Source organism: Schistocerca nitens, chromosome 1 (assembly GCF_023898315.1).
Source record: "Schistocerca nitens isolate TAMUIC-IGC-003100 chromosome 1, iqSchNite1.1, whole genome shotgun sequence".
Lineage (NCBI taxonomy): Eukaryota > Metazoa > Arthropoda > Insecta > Orthoptera > Acrididae > Schistocerca > Schistocerca nitens.
In genome coordinates, this window is record NC_064614.1 from 273,145,739 (window position 1) to 273,166,567 (window position 20,829).

A 20,829-nucleotide genomic window follows, 5' to 3' on the forward strand; every position below is an offset into this window, starting at 1 on the left:
AGCAGAAATTAGAAAATGAAGACTAAAATTTTATGGACAGAGGCAGAGACTCCCAACATTGGGGATTACACAAAAATATCATGATATACATCACAAAACTAAAGAGTATGCAGTAGGTCAAACAAGTTAAAAACTGAAACCTCCTGTGTGCTGGAATGAGACCCAAACTTGGGACCTTTGCCTTTTGCGGGCAAGTGTTCTACCAACTGAGCTACCACAGTATGACTCACGACCTGCCCTCACAGCTTCTATTCTGCCAGCATCTCGTCTCCTCATTCTGGAAACTTAAAAATTGCCTGGAGGAAGCCCATATAAAAACAATGTAAGTTACAGATATGAACATTTTCAGTCAAAAGGTAAACTGTTGCTTAGCACAGCCAGAGATTTAGGTTGTGAAGGGGCTAGGGGGGAAAAAAACAGAATTTACAAATAAAAATAGTCCATGGACAGAAGATCATAAGACGAATCGCAAAAGGGGTATGTGGTCCAGCACGGTCTACATGCAAATGAAAATAACATCCCTGAATGTTCTCCTACATTGTTTAGCTGGAGTAATTCTTAAAAACAAATGGGAACAAATACGAGCACACCATATTTGCCCACACTGTATAGTCAGTACATTCAAATTACGTACTGTGCTTAGTACAAATACTACTATTGTTTGAGACAGAACTGATTTTGTGTTATGGCAGTTACAGATTGAGGAAAATCAAATGAATGTAATAAGTTTTAAACTGCTATATAACTAGGAAACCAACACACAAAACTTTGATAACTTACCCCACCATATGCATACATGTTGTTGTGGGTCTGCGAGGGATTTACTTTTGATAGAAGAAATCTTGCCTGTAAAATACAATTTCTTTGGTAGTAAAAGAGTAACACAGATTTGAAAGCTATAATAGTGTTCAAGTTTCATCCTATTTACCTGTGATCCACCTTGCTCTGTATCAATGTACCGGGGCATTGGGAAACGTGTCTGTAATATCTCTTGAGCATCATCAACAGGTGCCTGCAGAAGTTGTCGGAAATTTTCATATTCCGGCATGTCTTGGTAGCGCTGAGCCCGCCATTGTGCAATTGTCTGAAAACAAGGTAATTTCATCATAGTTACAAAGAATTTTTACTCCCTTGAAGAAAACTTTGAATTTATATTTGCAAAGTTTCATGATCAGATTTTGCACACGTATTGAGGTAAAGGTACAGTGCCAAAACATAATACAATGCTGTTTACTATTTCTGTTTCCATGCTTCTTTATAGCAGCAGTTTTGTATGGAAGAGTACTCAAAATTATGTAAAACTTGCAGTATAGACCACATTTTAAAATAAGCCTGCACAGACTGTTGCGTACTTATCAGGGAGACAGTGATCAATTTTCTTTTATGAATGCATTCAGACTTAACCACTTTGAAAAATCAGTTATTAGACAGCACATGCTGGAAACTAAACATGTAATCAACAGAATAGAAAACAATCTGACGGTAGTACTACACAGTGAAGCCAATGGTAAGACCCGAGGCCTTTTAGAACAACTGGAAGTATACAGCCACAAAATCACAAATCCTGAATTCATGTTAAATGAACAGACAGGTTTCACAAGCTACAGTTATTTTGGTAATTTTAAATGCATATTTTAAATTTATTTCTTTACACATGTCAATTTATTTAAATTTCAAATACACGACACTACACAATAAACATCTTGGGTCGGCTCATATTAAACTGCACCTGTGAAGTGTTTTGAAATGTGCAAACAAGTGTATACCTTGAGCGATATGATGTGTAATTACAGAATGGATAAATTAACATTACCTGAAATTAGAATCTTCCTCCTGGATTTTCTGTAAATTTGCCATTGTTTTTCGTCATATTTTCCGTCACTGTATTCGTGAATTACAAAACCTAGCATACTACCTTCTCACAACAGGCACACACATTTCTCATCACCTCACTCAAGCACAAACTAAATATGGTATTTACCCAAGTGTAAGATGATGATGATGATGATGATGATGATGATGATGGTGATGATGATGATGATGATAAATATAAGACGACCCCTTTTATTTAGTGAGCTCCATGAGAAAAAATTATTTTTAATATGTTTTGACTAAGCAAAATTACAAACTGTTTAATTCAAAAAATATCTGCCTAAAAAGTTAATATTATACCTATTCTAAAATTCCATGTATTGCTTATCTACATTTTGATAATACAGTAAAACTTTATCAAAGTGGAACTAATTCGGAAATCTACCCAAATCGTACAATTATTTCAGTTTCAATACGTTCAACACACTTTTATATGCTAAATTTTTGTATAAAATGGAATGTACCTAATGTGGAAGCAGAATGCAAATTTTAAGACTTAATTCATAATTCACTGTATAATGTGGAAAAGAGTTTATACAGTACTACTGTATTACAATATACATCAGTTACTGATGACTCTAGAAGGCCGCTACTTTTGGCACAAAGTCTGTACAGTCTGGCAATGCTGTTAAGTGGTTTGGCACAGCACTGTGCTGCAGGTGTGGGCATAACACTACACCCCTTTGTGCAGCAATGAACAAGTTGTGCTCAATGTCGGTGCATCAAAGGAAATGTTTTGTCTGCGAGCAATCTGTCAGCGTTTCTCATTTACAATTATTACTGATGCATGCAGGCGCTTGCTGGAACACTGTTTCACACTTACAAACACTCTGCTGCCATCTGCATAGTTCCTTTAAACAATGGCTTTACCCAACAAGGTCAAGCATTCCAAAGAAATGCACTCCTTGCATTATTTTCTGCCATTTTCAGTTGACTAGTAGCAATAAGTGGTAACATGATGTCAAACAAAAAGTACATCACTAGCACTTAACAAAAAGATTAATGTCATCGTGGCGAGTGAGAAAGACAAACTCTCTGTGCGTAAAATAGTGTTGCATTTCAAGCGGGGTAAAACAAAAGTTTATGACACTTTAAGAAACAAGGTTAAGATACAGGATGAATGGATGAAAGGGGACAGACAATTGAAAAGAAATGTGAAGAAATTAATGAGGTAGTGTGGGAATGGTTCTTAAAGTGTGCAAGGGAAAAAACTTACCTTTGTCTGGACCCATGCAGCTGTGTGAGGCTCTGAAATTCACTAAAGAGCTTAGAAATACAGAGTTTAAGGCACCCACAGGATGGCTGGGCAGTTTCAAGCTAGACACAGTATTGTCTGGAACGAAGTGGTGGAAGCAAAGGATGTGCAGGGAAGTATAGCAACGAATGGAAGATGATACTGTACAAACTAATAGCAAATTATGATTGGAAGAACATGCTCAGTGTTGATGAAACAGGACTGTTCTGTCATGCATTGCCTTCAAAATTTCTAGCATTTCGACACTGGCAGAAAAGGGTCCAAGGAAACGCCCACTGTACTGTTGTGTGAAACATATTAGATGAAGTGGAGAAGCCACTGGTGATTTGAAATGTGGCAAAACCATGTTGTTTCAAAAACATAGATGTCAATAGGTTTCCATTAACACTGTGCAGCAGTAAAAATGTGTGGATGGTGAGTGGTCTTATGGAAGAATGGCTGGGCTCTTTCAATGCCAAAATGAAGAATGGAAATTGCCAAGTTCTCCTTTTCCTAGACAATGCAACCTGCCACAAGAAGGTCAAGTTATCAAATGTGAAACTGGCTTGGTTCCCGACAGGTTCAAACAGTCTCATACTGTCCATGAACCAAGGGGGTACAACAATAAACCAATTTAAAGTTAAAATAAAAATACAGAAATGCCATATTATTTATCATTTAGTGTAATAGTCTAGTGTTCTATTGTACAATATGCAGTAAATAAACATGTATGTGCAGGTGTGAAGGTACATGAATACATGCAAAATTACAAATCTATACTTCTGTGCAATTCCATTTTGAGCAAGTTTTACTATATGCGGAGAAAACAAATAAACAAAACGAAATTGTTTTGCCAGTAAAAAGAAACGGTTTTACCAATACATTAATTTTTGTCTCTACAGCCTTTTTTGATTACTAAGCCTGTCGAATGTGCTATCACTATTTTTATCACCAGCATCAACAACACTGATGCATGAAACACATAGGTAAATACGCCACTCGCCCCTTCTAGACTTTTACTTCGTAAGTGTGAGTAATTTTATTGCAAACCTGTTCAAATACAACAAATGTTTGTAAGATGATAGAATTTAATGCTATTTCTTTCTACATTTCATGAAATTGTCAAACTCTAAGCAGAGCAATAGACTGTTGTAGTGAGAAGTTCACAGTTTCTTGCATATCCTGTTCACTAGCACCGCACGAGTCAAATGTAACGTGACTGACTGAGTAAGGTTGAAACTGTATTGAGCTCTTTGGCTTATCAGGAACTCCTGAGCATACACAATATCAAATGCCCAGCCCTACCCTTCTGAATTCTTCAAAATAAATCTGAATGTGACATCACACCCAAAGCTTCATCTGCAAATGTAAGAAAACCCTTATACTACTCTATTAACCAACAAAAAAATGTTGATCTCAGCAGCAATGATTTAATCTATGAATAAAAGATGATCCTGTATTTTTCGAATGACGAATTTGGGAGGAAATCTCATCTTATGACTGGCTAAATAAAGTAATATATTAAATTGTTTTGAACCTGATGATGGACCCACAGGTTCCGCAATGCACTGTGAAATAAAAACATGAGAAAACTGTGACTGTAGAAGTTATTATTCCTACTTCCTGTGTAATGATAAGTCTGTGCTTTAAAAAGTATAAAAGTAGGATGACATCAAATAAGTTGATGTCCTGCAAACAACAATTTTTTTAAGCCTCCAGTAATTTAAAACCATTAACTTGAAAATTATGAAACAGAATTGCCGGCTAGCACACAGACACAGGCACATACACTATTCTGGCTTTTGGAAGCATAAGACCCTTCCCGAGTAACTATTGGCCAACAATTCTGTCTCACAATTTCATAAAATACCAATAATGTCACTGTTTACTAAGTAAATGGCTCAGGCAAATATAAAAACGAAACCATCTCATCCTATCTGGTAAGTCTCCCCAAATTCAGGGTTCTGGGTAACTTTCATAAACTGTACCCCTTTCCCTAAACCTCTCCAGTCCTTTTCCTCCTTCATCCCTCTTCCTTCCCCTTCAACTCTTCTGCCAGAAGGAGCCCCTGGCTCTGAAAACTTGTGAAAGTTAAATCCTTTTATTACTCATTTTTTGTGACAAGAAACAACAGTAAAAGTTAAATTAATTCAACTAGTGTGATCAGCATAGGTTCTTACCTCCCCATGGAAGATCAGTATCTGAAAAAATGTGTCCATCAGCAGGATTCTGTCTGGCTGTATACTGCTTGTATCTAGAAGCACTGGCTCTGGAGGCCCATTAAAGCTATAGCTGTACAGAATAGGTTGTATCATGATAAGGGATTGTGTTAAATCTTCTCTCATTAGCATATGCCTGTCGAAAGACAAAAAAATAAGAGTAATAATCTTTTCAATTGGAACATTTCCATATTTCATGGTGTTTTGAGATATTTTACCTGTAAAATGTAGTTTCATCAGGACTATTGTTGAAAACTTGAAGGAAATGTGAACGTCTTAAGTGAAACATAAATTGTGGATAAAGAGTAAAATTTTCGGAAAGTCGGAAACTATTTGGATCATCTTTTGCATATTCTCCAAATTTCTGGCACTGCAATGGAAGCAAATAACAGTAACATAAGCCAAAGATTTTTAATTTATATTTTAAAAATCATTTTCAGATCATAATTATTGTGTATTGTTGACAATAGTGACATGTTAAAAGAGTTAAATAACTTACTAATCTAATGAGCATCCGGTCTATCCAGCGCAGCATATCAGGGCCATCATCAGTCTCTGCTCTGAAAACTACCATTCTTGCCATCAAAACTGCTGCTGCTTCCTGATCAAATCCAGCACTTATGTGGTGCAAATTGGCTGTAGCATCTGCCCAGCTTAAAAAATAATATACCTTTATTACTCATAATGGTTACAGAAAACTCACCATATAAAACTAAAACATGAATATTATTGTGATATACTCATCAATGATAAATGGACAAGTGATCACCAGGGGAAAAAAATACACTTTATGAAACATTATGTCCACTAGTTCGGATAACAGGAGTTTAGAACATGCACACTTCCCATTCCAGGTATGTATACAGACAGCAATAAAATGGTAAGACGAACACAAAATAAAAGATTGTCACAATGGAGAAACAAAAAGGGAAACATATCTCAAACATATTCAGAGGTGTGTGCCAGAAATCATGCTTGACAAACCTAATCATAATCAACACCACTTACGTGGCTCATACACTGTATGAAATGTTTTCTTCTAAGTTTCCGCAAAGAAGTGTACATTGGGCTGTCTACTGAAATTAAGGTGCTCAACAGGAAAGGACTCTGTTAGAGAAAAGGGGACAAGGTTGTTCTGTAAACAATTTGAAAAATAATTCCAGTTTTTGTGTGTGTGTGTGTGTGGGGGGGGGGGATCCCTTCATGCTGCATGTCATTTTGGATTACCGGCCTTGAGAGACTATTGTGGAGAATAATTTAGTCACACTCTTATCAGTTATTCCCGGACAATCTCCCACTCTGTAGCAGAGCAAACGCCTTGTCTATTCACCCTGGCATGCAAGTGCGGCAAGATTACAGGAGAACCTCTGTGGAGTTTTGAATGTAGAGAAGAACAGGCAACACTGATGATTTGACTCTTAATGTGAAGTTTGCTGATAGTTCAGGTGATTTAATATTTTTACCTGCAAAATAAAACAGTGCAGGTTTGAGTATTGGTTTTTGACCCAGTTTTACTTTTAAAAGGGAGTTTAATAATTGGATGTGTACTTCCACAAAATAAGAAATATAGATTATTCTATAGTTTTTTTAGATAGACATGTGTGGAGGAATTCGAGAGCAAAGCTGATACACAAACTGCGTGGCAACAAACAATTTTGGTATGAACAGGTACAAAGGTAAGTGGTATGCAGCTTCACTGTAGTTGATAAGAAGTAACAGAATATGATGGGTAAGCTTTTTAAAAGTGTGTGGTGGAACTGTTAACAGTAATCATCCAGCTCTACAAGATCTAATTCAAATAATATAGCATGTATTTGCTAAAGAAAAAGAAACATTGTCCGTAGTAGGTTGCAATGTAAATGATTTTATTTAAATCATGTGATTAGCTAATTTCAACAATAAGTCATTTGAAGCACTTGGGTGATATTACATATTATATGCTGCAATTATCAAATTATTTTACAATCTCACAGGTCATATTGGTGACTGTGTTCTAAGCACAGACTCCAGTTACCAATATGAGCAGTGACATTCTAACAATTTGTGATATGGCCCCGTTTCCAATATAATGATGGAATGTGACATCTACTTTGTACGTGTAAAGTAAAATAATTTGATAATTGCAATATGTAATACCACACATGTTTGAAAATGATTTGTGGTCAGAATTAGTTAATTGCACGATTTAAGCAAAGGCAGTTTACATTACAACTATGGCCCATGTTTTCTTTAATTAAGCATTTAGAGGCTGTGTATCAACACAGAAACAAAATTTTAATGTATTTGCTACAATAAATGACATTAAGAAAATTTTAAGGGGAAGCTCTGTCATTAGCTAATGATGAAATAGTAAAGCAGGACAAGAAGATGAATGTGCATCATGTAACACAAAGACAATGACAATCTTCCAGGAGCAGAGATATATGCTCACTTGGTAACATCAATAAAAATAAATAAATACAATGAAATATTACTTCCTGGCTATTGTCGTCACTCTAATCCTTCGCTGTCCACTTGAATGTTGGTACTGAGTTATCATCTGTATACATCCTCTACCTCCCTGAGGAATGGGGGCTGCATGCTGGAAATGATTGCATTATTGAGAAAGAGAGAACAAAAAAAAAAAAACAGCAGTAAATTGCTATGCAGTTAGACATGCTTTAAAAATATATTAAATAAACCAAATACTATGACAAACACTATGACATTAACAAAGTTTTTACTACTGTAACACCAATTTCAAAATTATAAAGGGTGATGTAAAATTGACTACATATTCTATCTTTGGACACAGTGTGGTGCAATAGTTTCTTCTGTTACTGCCACCAGTAATGACAATGAACAGAAGCCAATTTCAGGCTTAACATTCAGTCATAATAGAGCAGTCAGTGTAACATTGTTGCATTCCGGCCCAAGATGCTGGAGGTGGCGATCATGTGTGCATGAGATGTGCTTGCTTGTGTATATGAATGATGTGTGTCCCTCTTTTACTCATGAAGGTTGCAGCTGAAAGCTTTATGTAAGTGTCTTTTCATTGTTCCTGCCTGCAACTTAGTGTGTCTTCTTTATGGGTAAGTAGCAATCTGTCTTTTCCTCCTTTTCCTACACTGTTGATACTCGTACCTGGAGTTTCCATTATTTGACAGTAATATTATTTTATTTGAAATTATTTGTAATAGAACATTTTTTACGCACTATATTAGGCATGTGGCCTTAACACAACAGCATGTCTCAAAGTGAAAAAAGGCAAGTGGCTTCTAATCAAACTTTTTTTTGCATATTTCATAGAAATGGCCGTTGATTATCAGACTGTTATGTAAAATATTCCACTGGATAAAGAGTTCATGGACACTAAAATCACCAAGCTAGTCATCCACAGAGATGAGATGCAGAAAATTCAAAATAAATCTAATGTACCTGTAGAGGTGACTCTTATGCATTAGTTAAGACATTTGATTGAAAGAGAGGTGCACAAGTTCAACAATGTGAGTCAAACTGCGATACACTTAAGGTAAAAACTGGCTAAACAAGATGAGTTAAAAATAGATTTTAACTAAACAATTAAATGTTTAATAAGCATTTTCATACATATAATTGTTATCTGATTAAAACCCACAAAAGTGTATGCTTCATTTAGTGTAAAGCATTAGATGACAAATCTTAACAGTAATTAGAGATTACAAAACTCAGCAAAATGACTCAAATATTATGCATAAAAAATGAAAATTATCATAATATGCAAAGAACAATTTTTTTTTCAAAATTACTAAATCACTTCCATGCAACAATAATAAAATAATGACATGTACCTGATTAACTACTTCATAGAACAGTGCAACAGCTGTATTTGGATTGAATGTACAAAATTTCCACTGACAAGTACCACCCAATCCAATCTCTGTGTCTGATACACTAGGACTTTTCATGTTCAAAGACACACATGGTCCAATGGCACCAGAAACTGCAGAAAACAATAAAAATAGAAATTATAAAACTATGATACTGGTAATTCCTATATGGAACATAAAAATATGGTATGAGGAAAGACTTTTTCCCGGTTTACTTTTTCTTTTCGCGACCTCTGCACCTCATCAAAAGTCTTTAGTTGTCCTACTTCTGAAATACAGAAACACTTTATGAAGGGTGACCAAAACCAAAGTACCTTGGTTGTTTATGAAATTAAGCCTTGCCCACGGGATCTATATGATGGTTTCACCATAAAATTTGCCTCACATGGCAAACAAAATTTTCAAAAAAGAGACATCCAGCTACTGAGACACCATAAAGCTCTAAAATCCACCAACTTTGTATTTCAAAAACGTACTGCCAGATACAGGTATACCCATACAAACTTTGTTTCCTCTGCCAAATACACTACTGGCAACTAGAATTGAAATACCATGAAGGATAACAAATAATGAAATTTTAGTAATTGTGTACAGGAGGAAAAAAATGCATGACTAAATTTGTAGGTCATTTAGGTTTATATTGGCTGTGCAATCTATTACAAAGAGTTTCCATCTCTGGCAGCAACACTGGCTCTAACCCAGCTGGGCATTGAGTCAACCTGAGCTCAAGTGACAGAGCTGCTTCAACTATAGTCCATTAATCATTGTGGCTGACGAGTGGTGGTGTGCCAGAATCTCAGCAAACCATGGCCAGATGTTTTCAGTGGGTGATCTATGCAGAGAAACTTGCTGACCAAAGAACAGTCGAACACCTTTTGTATCAAGGTAGGTCAGTACATAATGGGCAACATGGTCTTTCGTGATTGTTAATGTCATGGAGAAAGCTACAGTCACTGATCACTGATTCATATTTATTTTTGCCCTGGTTTATCCTTCTGCCCAAGGTAAAAACCTAGGAAGTTCCAAGCAATGATTGGATGTACAAGACTGTTTCTAACCAGCATGCATTGTATTTTGAATGGATTAAACTGCTGTGCTGAGCCACTGGATTTGTGAGAGCATAATAAATGAGGCTACTGAAATTAGGATCAATGATGACATTGTAAATAGAGAGAGAGGTTACCAGCAGAGCTCTACTTGAGACCAGTCACTGGTCACAATAAACTGTGATCATGTCCAGCTTAGAGTCATCCAAGAGGCATGTGAAGCAGAGCCTGATTAATCCCACCAGAATTCGAGCATGACCTCTTTATCGCCTCCCAGCCCCCTTAGCACTTTGAGCTGGCAGACTTATTGCAGCAACTGATGGCATCTCAACAATCCATCAGAAGATTACACTTATTACTATGTCATGCTTTCTCAATGAGATCATCTCCAACAGTTGTAGTTGGAAACTCAAGAACATAATAAAGAAAGGCGGGAAAATACAGTTCCTAATGCCATTCCAGCTGGGAAATGATGTTATGATTCTATGAATTCTTTCTCACAGTATTACAAAGCACCGTGACTTAACCAATCAAAATAAAAATGCAGTACATTTCTATGTTTCACTTAAAAGAAACAGTTCAATGCTCACCTTTCAGTTCACGAGAAGTTTTGATTTCCAGGGTACCATTGAAAGCCATTTTAAATTCACCTTTCTGATCTTTCGCAAAAACTCTTTGAAATGTTTGCTTGAAAAGTGATGAGTTGAATGAGTCTCCCATTACCATGTGGCCTCTGTAATGGCATGTTTCACATTATCAGAGTACCAGGAAATTCAAAAAAAATTAAATACAAGAAACTTGCAATGTAATACTATTCATGACAAAAATTTATTTCTCATTAAATGCCATTCAAAACATCAAATAAATACATCTTATGTGCAAAAGAGTTGATAAGAAACGGAACACTCAATTTATAATTAACAAAGATACACAGTATTCATCCAAATGGAAAAATAAGTCAGTAGAAAAAATAGACAGCTGGCAAGAATTAAATATAAAATCTACAAAAATACAAAAAATGAAAGTAATATTATTTATAGACTAAAGTGACTACTTCCTGCCCCATCCATCTTTAAGGTACTTGGGGGGGGAGGGGGGGGTTTGTCTCCATTAGTCACCATTTAACACCTAAAAGGTGAATAATGCCTTACGCTTTCCATGAATCTCCCTTGAAAAAATATTCAGATGCAACAAGCTGATTTGTAGCACATAAGATACATAATAGCAAAGAGATTTAACTACACTTTAAGCTGTCACTCTTTTATCAGAGGTCCATATGCTCATGCACACACACACACACACACACACACACACACACACACACACACACAAACGCGCGCGCGTGGACAAACTGCAGGAAACGATAAGGAGCAAAGGAGATCATATAGACATATAGCCACATATTCTTGATGTCTATACAAGAACGTATTTATTAATTTATCATGTCCATACAGTACAAACAAGTGAATAACATATTGTGATGAAACCACTGTTAGACAAGATGCCTGAAGTGGGTCTCTTAGCACGAGCAAACACAAATCAGCAGCAACTGGTGCAAAGATTCATATGTGCCATCCTGCAACCAAACAGCATCAGAGGCAGCATGAATGCATTGTTCCAGTGTCTGTACATCTGGCATGGCCTCCACATACATGACATCTTTTATACAGGTTGAAATCTAAAGGGTTGGGGTCCAATGACGAGGGAGGCCATGTGACTGGGCCACCTCATCAATTTAGGCTGGGGTAGATGTCGTCGAGGTACTCCTGGATGAAAAATGTGGAAGTGAGCTGGAGCATCATCATGGAATACCTACCAAAAGCACATATGCCAACAGGGTCACCCACAGGAAATGCCTCGCCCCTCATTAAGATAGCCTCATCTGCCAGTAAGACAGATGACAGAAATCCTAGCATTGTGGTGGCCTGTGAGACTAAAAAACAACAAGCCCATTGCCACAAAGGCAAATTCGTAGGTAATAAGGTCTGATATGGACAGTGGCAATTGTCAGGGAGAGTACTCCATGCAGTTGTCTGGCTTACCTCACACTCATGGGCCATCTGCCTGATGCTGGTATTTTACTTAAGTCACAAATTCCTCTCCTGTCCCAACCTCTTAATCTCAGAGTAGTACTTACAACCTATGTCCTCAATTATGTTCTGTATGTAGTCCAATCTCTGTCTTCCTCTACAGCCCCCTCAAGTACAACATAAGTTATGCCCTGATGTCTTAACAAATATTCCTTTCCTCACCGATTCTACAAAGAACCTCCTAATTCCTTACTTCATCAGTCCACCAAATTTTTAACATTCATCTGTAGAACCACATCTCAAATGCTTCGATTCTCTTCTGTTCTGGTTTTCCCACAGTCCCTGTTTCACTACCACACAATGCTGTGCTCCAAATGTACATTCTCAGAAATTTCTTCTTCAAATTAAGGCCTGTGTTTCGTACTAGTAGACTTTTTGCCAGTGCTAGTCTGCTTTTTATGTCCTCCTTGTTCTGTCCGTCATGGGTTATTTTACTGCCTAGGTAGCAGAATTCCTTAACTACACATACTTTGTGACCATCAATCTTGATGTTAAGTTTCTCGCTGTTCTCATTCCTGCTACTTCTCACTGCTTTCAGCTTTTTTTCTGTTTTTTTCTCAATCATTATTCTGTTCATTCCATTCAGCAAATCCTGGGATTCTTCTTCAATTTCACTAAGGATAGCAATGTCATCAACGAATCTTATCATTGATATCCTTTCACCTTGAATTTTTTAATTCCACTCTTGAACTTTCATTTTATTTTCAGTATTGCTTCTTCAATGTATAGATTGAACAGTAGGGGTGAAAGACACCATCCCTGTCTTACACCCTTTTTAATCGGAGTACTTAATTCTTGGTTTTCTACTCCTATTATTCCCACTTGGTTCTTGTAAATGTTGTATATTAACCATCTCTCTCTCTATAGTTTACCCTTATTTTCCTCAGAATTTCGAACATCTTGCTCCATTTGACACTGTCGAGTGCTTCTTCCAGGTCGACAAATCCTATGAACATGTCTTGATTTTTCTTTAGTCTTGCTTCCATTATCAACCGCAACATCAGGGCAGCCTCTCTGGTGCCTTTACCTTTCCTAAAGCCAAACTGATCATCATCTTGCACATTATCAATTTTCTTCTCCATTCCTCTGTATATTATTCTTGTTAACAACTTGGATGCATGAGCTGTTGAGCTGACTGTGCGATAATTCTTGCACTCGTCATCAGAATTGTCTGGACGATGTTTTTCCAAAGTCAGATGGTATATTGCCAGACTCATACATTCTTCATACCAATGTGAATATTCATTTTGTTGCCACTTCTCCCAATGATTTTAGAAACTCTACTGGAATGTTATCTATCCCTTCTGCCTTATTTGGTCTTAAGTCTTCCAATTCTCTTTAAAATTCTGAATCTAATACCGGATCTCTCTCTCTTCTCTATCGACTCCTGTTTCTTCTTCTGACACATCCAACAAGTCTTCACCCTCATGGAGGCCTTCAATGCACTCTTTCCACCCATCCGCTCTCTGCTGGTAACACGGTCATACTCTAACGTGTTGAACTCCTGTTACTCCAAGGCCTGTGTACATACTGGATACATGGTTACCTATGCCCTAAAATGAATCTCTCTCTCTCTCTCTCTCTCTCTCTCTCTCTCTCTCTCACACACACACACACACACACACACACACACACGCACACAAATGGAACACTGTTGCATACACTTTATGGTGCTGTTGTTGCCAGCAATTGATTTTCAGGCCTATTTTTACAGTTACTGTAAGTTCCAGCTATGCCTACATACACACTCTGTAATTAACTATACAATGTGTGGTGCAGTATACTTCGTACCAATGTCATCAGTTTTCAGCCCTGTTCTATTTGTTTATTTAGCAAAGTAAAAATGACTGTACCCACCCCAGTATCTCTCATCCTCTGTCATTTTAAAAAAAAATACTGCATTACTGACAGATTATCGATTTTCCATTTTTCAGTCAGCTGATGTCCTTGACTCTCAGCGCATCTACTCTTACTGCCTGAATTCCAGTTCTTTTTTTAATTATCTACAAATAAAATGAAATAAAACAATACCGCGTATATGACACAGTGAAAAAATAGATGTAAATACCGTGTAACTGCAAAACAATGAATCACTGCATAACTAGATCATTTTGAGTGCAGTAAACAATACCATGTAAATTCAAAAGCACACGCAGCCACAGAACATTGTTATTGCTTTCTACATATCTTCCGGTGTTCAAAAGTGGTTCCTTGGTCCTATCTCCAGTTCATGAAAATGGACAGCGTTTCACAAGATGATCCCTTTACTAAGGAAGAAATTGTTTCTCAGCTGATCTTAGGGTACGAAAATGGAGAAATCATCTTGAAAGTGATTGACAGTGATAAGAAAATTGTTTTGTTATTTACCTTGCATTAACAGCAGTCCATAGTATCATGGCTGCTTTATTGTTAACACCAAATTTCACTTATTGTGTGCTTCATACCTCTCTGCTAAAGATGTTTTGAATACCTGCTTGCTTACTACAGCACAGAAGAACAATTAATTTTGTGTGTGGGGTTGTCAGTCACTTTTCCTGGGAGATATAATAATGCAGGTATTTTTTATTGTGACTATTAGGGTCATTAATGATATTGTAATCATCATTAGCATTAGAATTTAAATTCAACTTGGTCTTCTAAGTTGAGTGACAAACACTTCTTGTTTAGAAGCTTTGCTGACTGCGTCCAAGAATGCTCAAACTGATACAACACTCACACTTGCTAGTGGAGATGACAGTGCTTCTTCGCATTTATTGCTACACGATGGAGCTGATTTTTTACCAGACAATTCAGATAACTTACCAGAAGGAAGAATGTTGAAAGTGGAGGCCAAGAATTTTGTGGTGACCTAAGCAGTGACAGAAAACAGAAATGTAAAGCCTGCCCTGAAGATTGGAAGAAAAACACCAACAAAACGCTGAGAACGTGTGGACAAGTGTATATTGGATAGAAAAGAAGTCATAGTGGCAAAATGACTCATAATAGCCCAAGAGAGGAACGAAAATTAGGTCTGATGTGTACTTCCAAGATGTGTCAGAAATCCATTTAAAGGAAGTGTCATCAAATTTCTGCAGGTGACAAGCAGGCAATTTTTAACACTTTCCGGGAAATGATGTTATGGGATCAGAGAAATATTTATGTAATCAATCTTATGGACATAACTCCAAACAAATATCCGTGGAAGATGGAAGATCACTGGTGAATATAGGAGAAAAGGCACACTAGTTTATTACCTGTGGAACGATACGGGAAAACACCAAGCATGTAAAAAAAAATTGCTTCTCAATACTCTTGGCATTAAAGAACTGACAGTGAGATACTGGCTGGATAATTCCACACATGGGATGAACCCTGATTCAGAATCGTCATGTTCCAGAATAAAACAAATGAAGAAGAAAGATGAGGAAAAACTTCATAAAAGAATTCCTGGACTGTCTTGCGAAACTGCCATCACATTACTGCAAGAAGTCCTCCTCCAAACTGAATCTTGAGCCTATCGCACAAAGCAAACAACAGCTGTATGAACTTTATGCCGAAAAGTGTAGTAAGGAACAGGTTACATCATTAAGTTGAGTCATCTTTAACTTGATTTTTGAAGAGGATAACTTCAGTTTATTTTCCCCCAAGAAAGACCAGTGTGATTTGTGTTGTAGTACTGGCTCAGAAACTTGAGCGAAGACATGTGGAAGTAGTACATACAACAGAAAGATCAGGCAAGGTTGCAGAAATCTAGATAAGAAATATGCCTAACGGAAGCTCTGCACTCTCTTCACCATGGACTTACAAGCCCTGAAAGTAGCACCACTTTTATGGGCAAGTGCAGTTTATTACACAACAAAATTGGCTGTCCATAACTTTACAATGTATAATTTAGAATGACATGATGCATTGTGTTACTGATTTGATGAAACACAAGGTGAATAGGCTGCATCCAGTTTAGTCTCGTGTCTCATGTACACACTGTCCAAAACGGTTAAGGAAAAACCTGTACCAGTCATTTTGTATTCTGATGGCTGCTCATATCACAATAGAAACGTGATATTATAAAACACTCTTTTATAATTATCAATTGATTCAGGATTACTGATTACGCAAAAATTTCTGGAGAAAGGTCATACTCAGATGAAATGTGGCTCAGTTCCCACTTCCATTGAGTTACACTTCCTAGCCAATATGCCTTGATATCAAAAGAGGAGAGAAGAAAGCCATGACTTAACAAAATTTACTATCTAGATTACTCGTTTTTCACTAACTATGCAGAGAAAAGTTTGTGACTGTATGACTCAAATTAGGGCTGGAGCAGCTGCAAAGAATGAGCCAACAGTTATGGACCTGACAGCGATACAGTACCATCCAAATAGCATTGTTTACTACAAGTTCAGTTTCAATGAAATGTGGCAAGAAATAGCAAGATGAATGAGAAAAACTACTGGAAGAGTTTGCTTCCCGAAATTGTACAAAGGAGGACTGAAAATCAAGAAAACTAAATGAGATCATTTACAACAACTTACAGCCATTGTTCCTAAGGATTGTCGTTGCTATTATGACAACATTCCTTACAAATGATCATCATCTTGGATGTTATTTTTTCAGGAGTGAAGTGCGGTGTCATTCTTTGTTCGGCAGGTTTTTCTTGAAGAAATCTACAGAATTATTAGACATATGTGAACCATGTGTACATTTGGAGATGTTTCCATGAAGTCTTTCAATAAAGACTTTCCAAAATGATTATGTTACTGTTTTTTTCAGAACCAAAAACATCATAAAAGCGGTAAGTTGTGCAAGAGATTGACAAACAAATACAGTGTAAATAACATTTCTCTTCCATAAATACCAAGACAATTCTGCATCTTCTTCTTCTTTTCCTTCAGCGTTTGTCATGCGTGCCTGCGTGGTCTGCTACATGGGTCCGTTGTCTCCATTTCGCTCTATCATGGGCTGCATCTGGGTGGATGTTCGGGCATTTAAGGTCTTTATGAATTGTATCAGCCCAACGTTGCATAGGTTGTCCTGCGGGTCTACTGCTGATGACTTCAAGTGTGCAACCTTCCTTGGCAATAGAGTCATCCCCATAAAACATGCCCAAACCATCAAAGACGATTCTCACGCATCTTGTCTTGGATTGGTGCAACACCAAACTGTTTCATAATGCTGTTATTAGAAACATGATCTAACTTAGTGAGGCCCACTGTCCACCTTAGCATCTTCATTTCCATTACACTTAGGTGACGTTCTGTCTCAACTGTAGTTGACCAGCACTCACAATCATACAAGGCGACTGGTCGGATGACAGTGCAACAGATTTTTTATTTTAAATTATCTTTCATCCTGCAGTTGCAAGTGACTCTGGTTGCTTGTTCGCCACTTCATTCAGACTGCTTGAGTTCTGGTGTTGACCTTTTCGGTGAGTCACAGTTAACGGTGATTGTGGAACCAAGGTACTTAAACTTACTCACATGAGTCAGATCTTCACCATTAATCGTGATGGTTCCCATTTCATGTCCGTTTGATGTCATGTACTTGGTTTTCTTCAAATTAAGGCACAAACTGTGTTGCGCCAACCGGTCACTCGATTCTTGAGTTAGGCTCTGCAGATCAAGCTTGTTTTCTGCTGCCAGCATCACGTCGTCAGTATCAAGTAGGTTCCATGGTAATGGCCGGTGCAGATCACCTGTCACGGTGTCCATTACGAGAATGAACAGAAGTGGTGATAATGCAGAACCTTGAAGGACACCAAATGATGGGGAAGTCCTTGGATAGTTCTGAGGTTGTACAGACATAACTTCTTGGCTGTGCATAAAGTAACTGCAGCCAGTTAATAAGCTACTCCGGCACATCATGCTGTCAAAGTGCTAGCCAGATGAGACTGTGTGGCACCCGATCAAAGGCCTTTTCTAGATCCAGGAATGCTAGATACAGCGCCTTGGCTTTCTCATGTTGTTTCTCGACTAAGAGTCTTGCAGCACAAATAGCATCAGTTAAGCCGCAGTTCTTCACAAATCCAGCTTGGTTTCTGGGAATCTATGTGACCTCACAGATCCTTTGGTCCAAAACACGCTCAAAGATTTTCATGCCATGGCAGAGAAGTCGAATCAGATGGTAGTTGGTGCACTCAGCGGGATTTCCCTTCTTCTTAAAGATAGGCATGGTGATGCTCTGCTGCCAATCAGTCGGTGTTTGCCCCTTGTCAATGAAATTATTGAAGAGTTCCGTTAACCATTCGGCTGCCTTCCAATGATGGGAACACCATAACTGTGCTGGAAGGTCATCCAGGCCGGTGCCTTTCCCAGGCTTCATTTTCACTGAGACAATTCTGCATATCTGCCATAATTAAGCTTCCTAAAGAGTATTTTCTTTGTTTCGCTTTTTATTATGATCTGCAATTGTAGTGCAACTATACTAATTTCGTGTCCTTATGAAATGCATAAGATATTCTAGACAGTTTTTTATCTCTCATGGAAAATTTGATATCGATGATCCCTACACAAGATACACAAGAGAATTTCCACAGAATCTTCCTTGAATACCGTATTTACTCGAATCTAAGCCGCACTTTTTTTCCGGTTTTTGTAATCCAAAAAACCGCCTGTGGCTTAGAATCGAGTGCAAAGTAAGCGGACGTTCTGAAAAATGTTGGTAGGTGCCGCCACAACTAACTTCTGCCGTCGAATATATGTAGCGTTACACAGGCTCGCTTTGCAGGCACAAAGATAAATACTGGCGCCAAAACCTCTGCATCAGTAAATAAATTTTAAAAAATGTGGAAGACGAGCTATTTTTCTCCGCCCCGAGTTTCGATCACCGCATCTTCATACATTATCCAACAAAGTAAATACAAATTCCTTATTGTTCATCTTCGAATGCAGCAGCATTTCAATGTACTACGAAAAACCGACTGGCAAGACTGTTTGGGGTTTTTGTCAATATGGCCAACTCTACATTCTGAATTTTTTCCTACCTGTGAGAAGAGAGGGTGGTTGCCAATAGGAACTTTTATGAATTGTGAATCACATGCAGTATTCTCTTCACCATAAGAATAATACGAATATAAACATTTTGCGATGTATTCTTTCGTGTTTGCTGCTATCTCATTTAAATCCTGTCTGTCTAATAAACTACGAAACTAGAGTGAGACAACAGCAAACGTGGAAGAATATACATATCATGTCATGTTTATATTCGTATTATTCTTATGCCTAATAGTGATACAGTCAGAAATGAAGCAGGGCAATTGACTAGATTTTTAGATCTAAGATGACTAATTTCTGTGCAGAATGTAATGTAATGTACTAAAGAGGCATCTGCAAAGATTTTCAAACGGGTAAAAAGGCATCAAACAAGAAGGGGTGCAGGAAGTCTGCAATAATGATTACATATTGCACAGCTGTCACGATGCCTTCAAGTACTGCCACAGGTCCCATGGAGGACCAGTTGAATGTCCTCCATAGCATAATATTGCACCCACCAGCCTGTATTCCTGGCACAATGCACTTTTCAACAACCATTCACCTACAGGATGGCATATACAGACATCGCCATCATCCAGGTCTAACAAGAAATGTTTGTCATCCAAACAGACAACACATTTCCATAATATATGATTCAATGACAGTGTAGCTGTGCCATGGACCTGGGTTGTTAGCTGCAGAACCCCATGTTCATCAGTGTGCACTGAATGGTGTGCTCTGTAATACGAGGGCTATCCACAAAGTACATTACGTTTTGGAATTAAAAATAAATAAAGTACTGGAAATTTTTTTTATAATATACAGATGAAAGCCACACTTAAAGACTATTTTTCTACATAGTTGCCATTTAAATTAAGGCACTTATCGTAGCGATGGACGAGCTTGGAAATTCCTTCGTCGTAAAATTCGGCCGCCTGCGCCTTCAACCACGTGGTTACCTCTTCTTGAAGCTGTGTGTCGTCATCAAAACGCTGCATAGCCAACCACTTCTTCATTGCTGGGAATAAGTGGAAGTTGCTCGGTGCCAGGTCAGGACTGTACGGCGGATGAGGAAACAACTCCCACTTAAAAGATTCGAGAACTTCACGAGTGGCATTTGCCATGTGGGCCCGGGCGTTGTCGTGAACCAGCAAGATCTTTGAGCTCAACTTTCCCCTGCACTTGTTTTGTATTGCTCTTCTGAGGTTGTGCAGAGTTTGGCAATACCTTTGAGAGTTTATTGTAGTGCCTCTTTCCAGGAAATCCACAAAAATCACACTTTTTCTGTCCCAAAAGAGGTAACCACGTGGTTGAAGGCGCAGGCAGCCGAATTTTACGCTGAAGGAATTTCCAAGCTCGTCCATCGCTACGATAAGTGCCTTAATTTAAATGGCAACTATGTAGAAAAGTAGTATTTAAGTGTGGCTTTCATCTGTATATAATTAAAAAAATTCCAATACTTTATTTATTTTTAATTCCAAAACGTAATGTACTTTGTGGATAGCCTTCGTACTTTCTCCTGCACCAGCACTATATTCTGTCACCAGATCTGCCACTTATCACTGCCATCCTG

The 20,829-nt window shown here is 37.8% G+C and overlaps 1 protein-coding gene across 6 annotated transcripts in view; it reads right to left on the bottom strand.

Moving 5' to 3' along the window:
- The window catches only part of LOC126248056 (protein transport protein Sec23A), a 105,932-nt gene that overhangs the window by 25,320 nt on the left and 59,783 nt on the right, over window positions 1-20,829 (bottom strand). For all 6 annotated transcript variants that reach the window (XM_049948715.1, XM_049948706.1, XM_049948698.1 and 3 more), the window contains 8 exons: window positions 10,810-10,952; window positions 9,135-9,286; window positions 7,800-7,906; window positions 5,825-5,978; window positions 5,544-5,695; window positions 5,287-5,461; window positions 929-1,084; window positions 781-846 (listed from right to left, as the gene is read on the bottom strand). In XM_049948715.1, coding sequence (XP_049804672.1) covers window positions 781-846; window positions 929-1,084; window positions 5,287-5,461; window positions 5,544-5,695; window positions 5,825-5,978; window positions 7,800-7,906; window positions 9,135-9,286; window positions 10,810-10,952 — 1,105 coding nt within the window. The remainder of the gene's footprint in view (window positions 1-780; window positions 847-928; window positions 1,085-5,286; window positions 5,462-5,543; window positions 5,696-5,824; window positions 5,979-7,799; window positions 7,907-9,134; window positions 9,287-10,809; window positions 10,953-20,829) is intronic.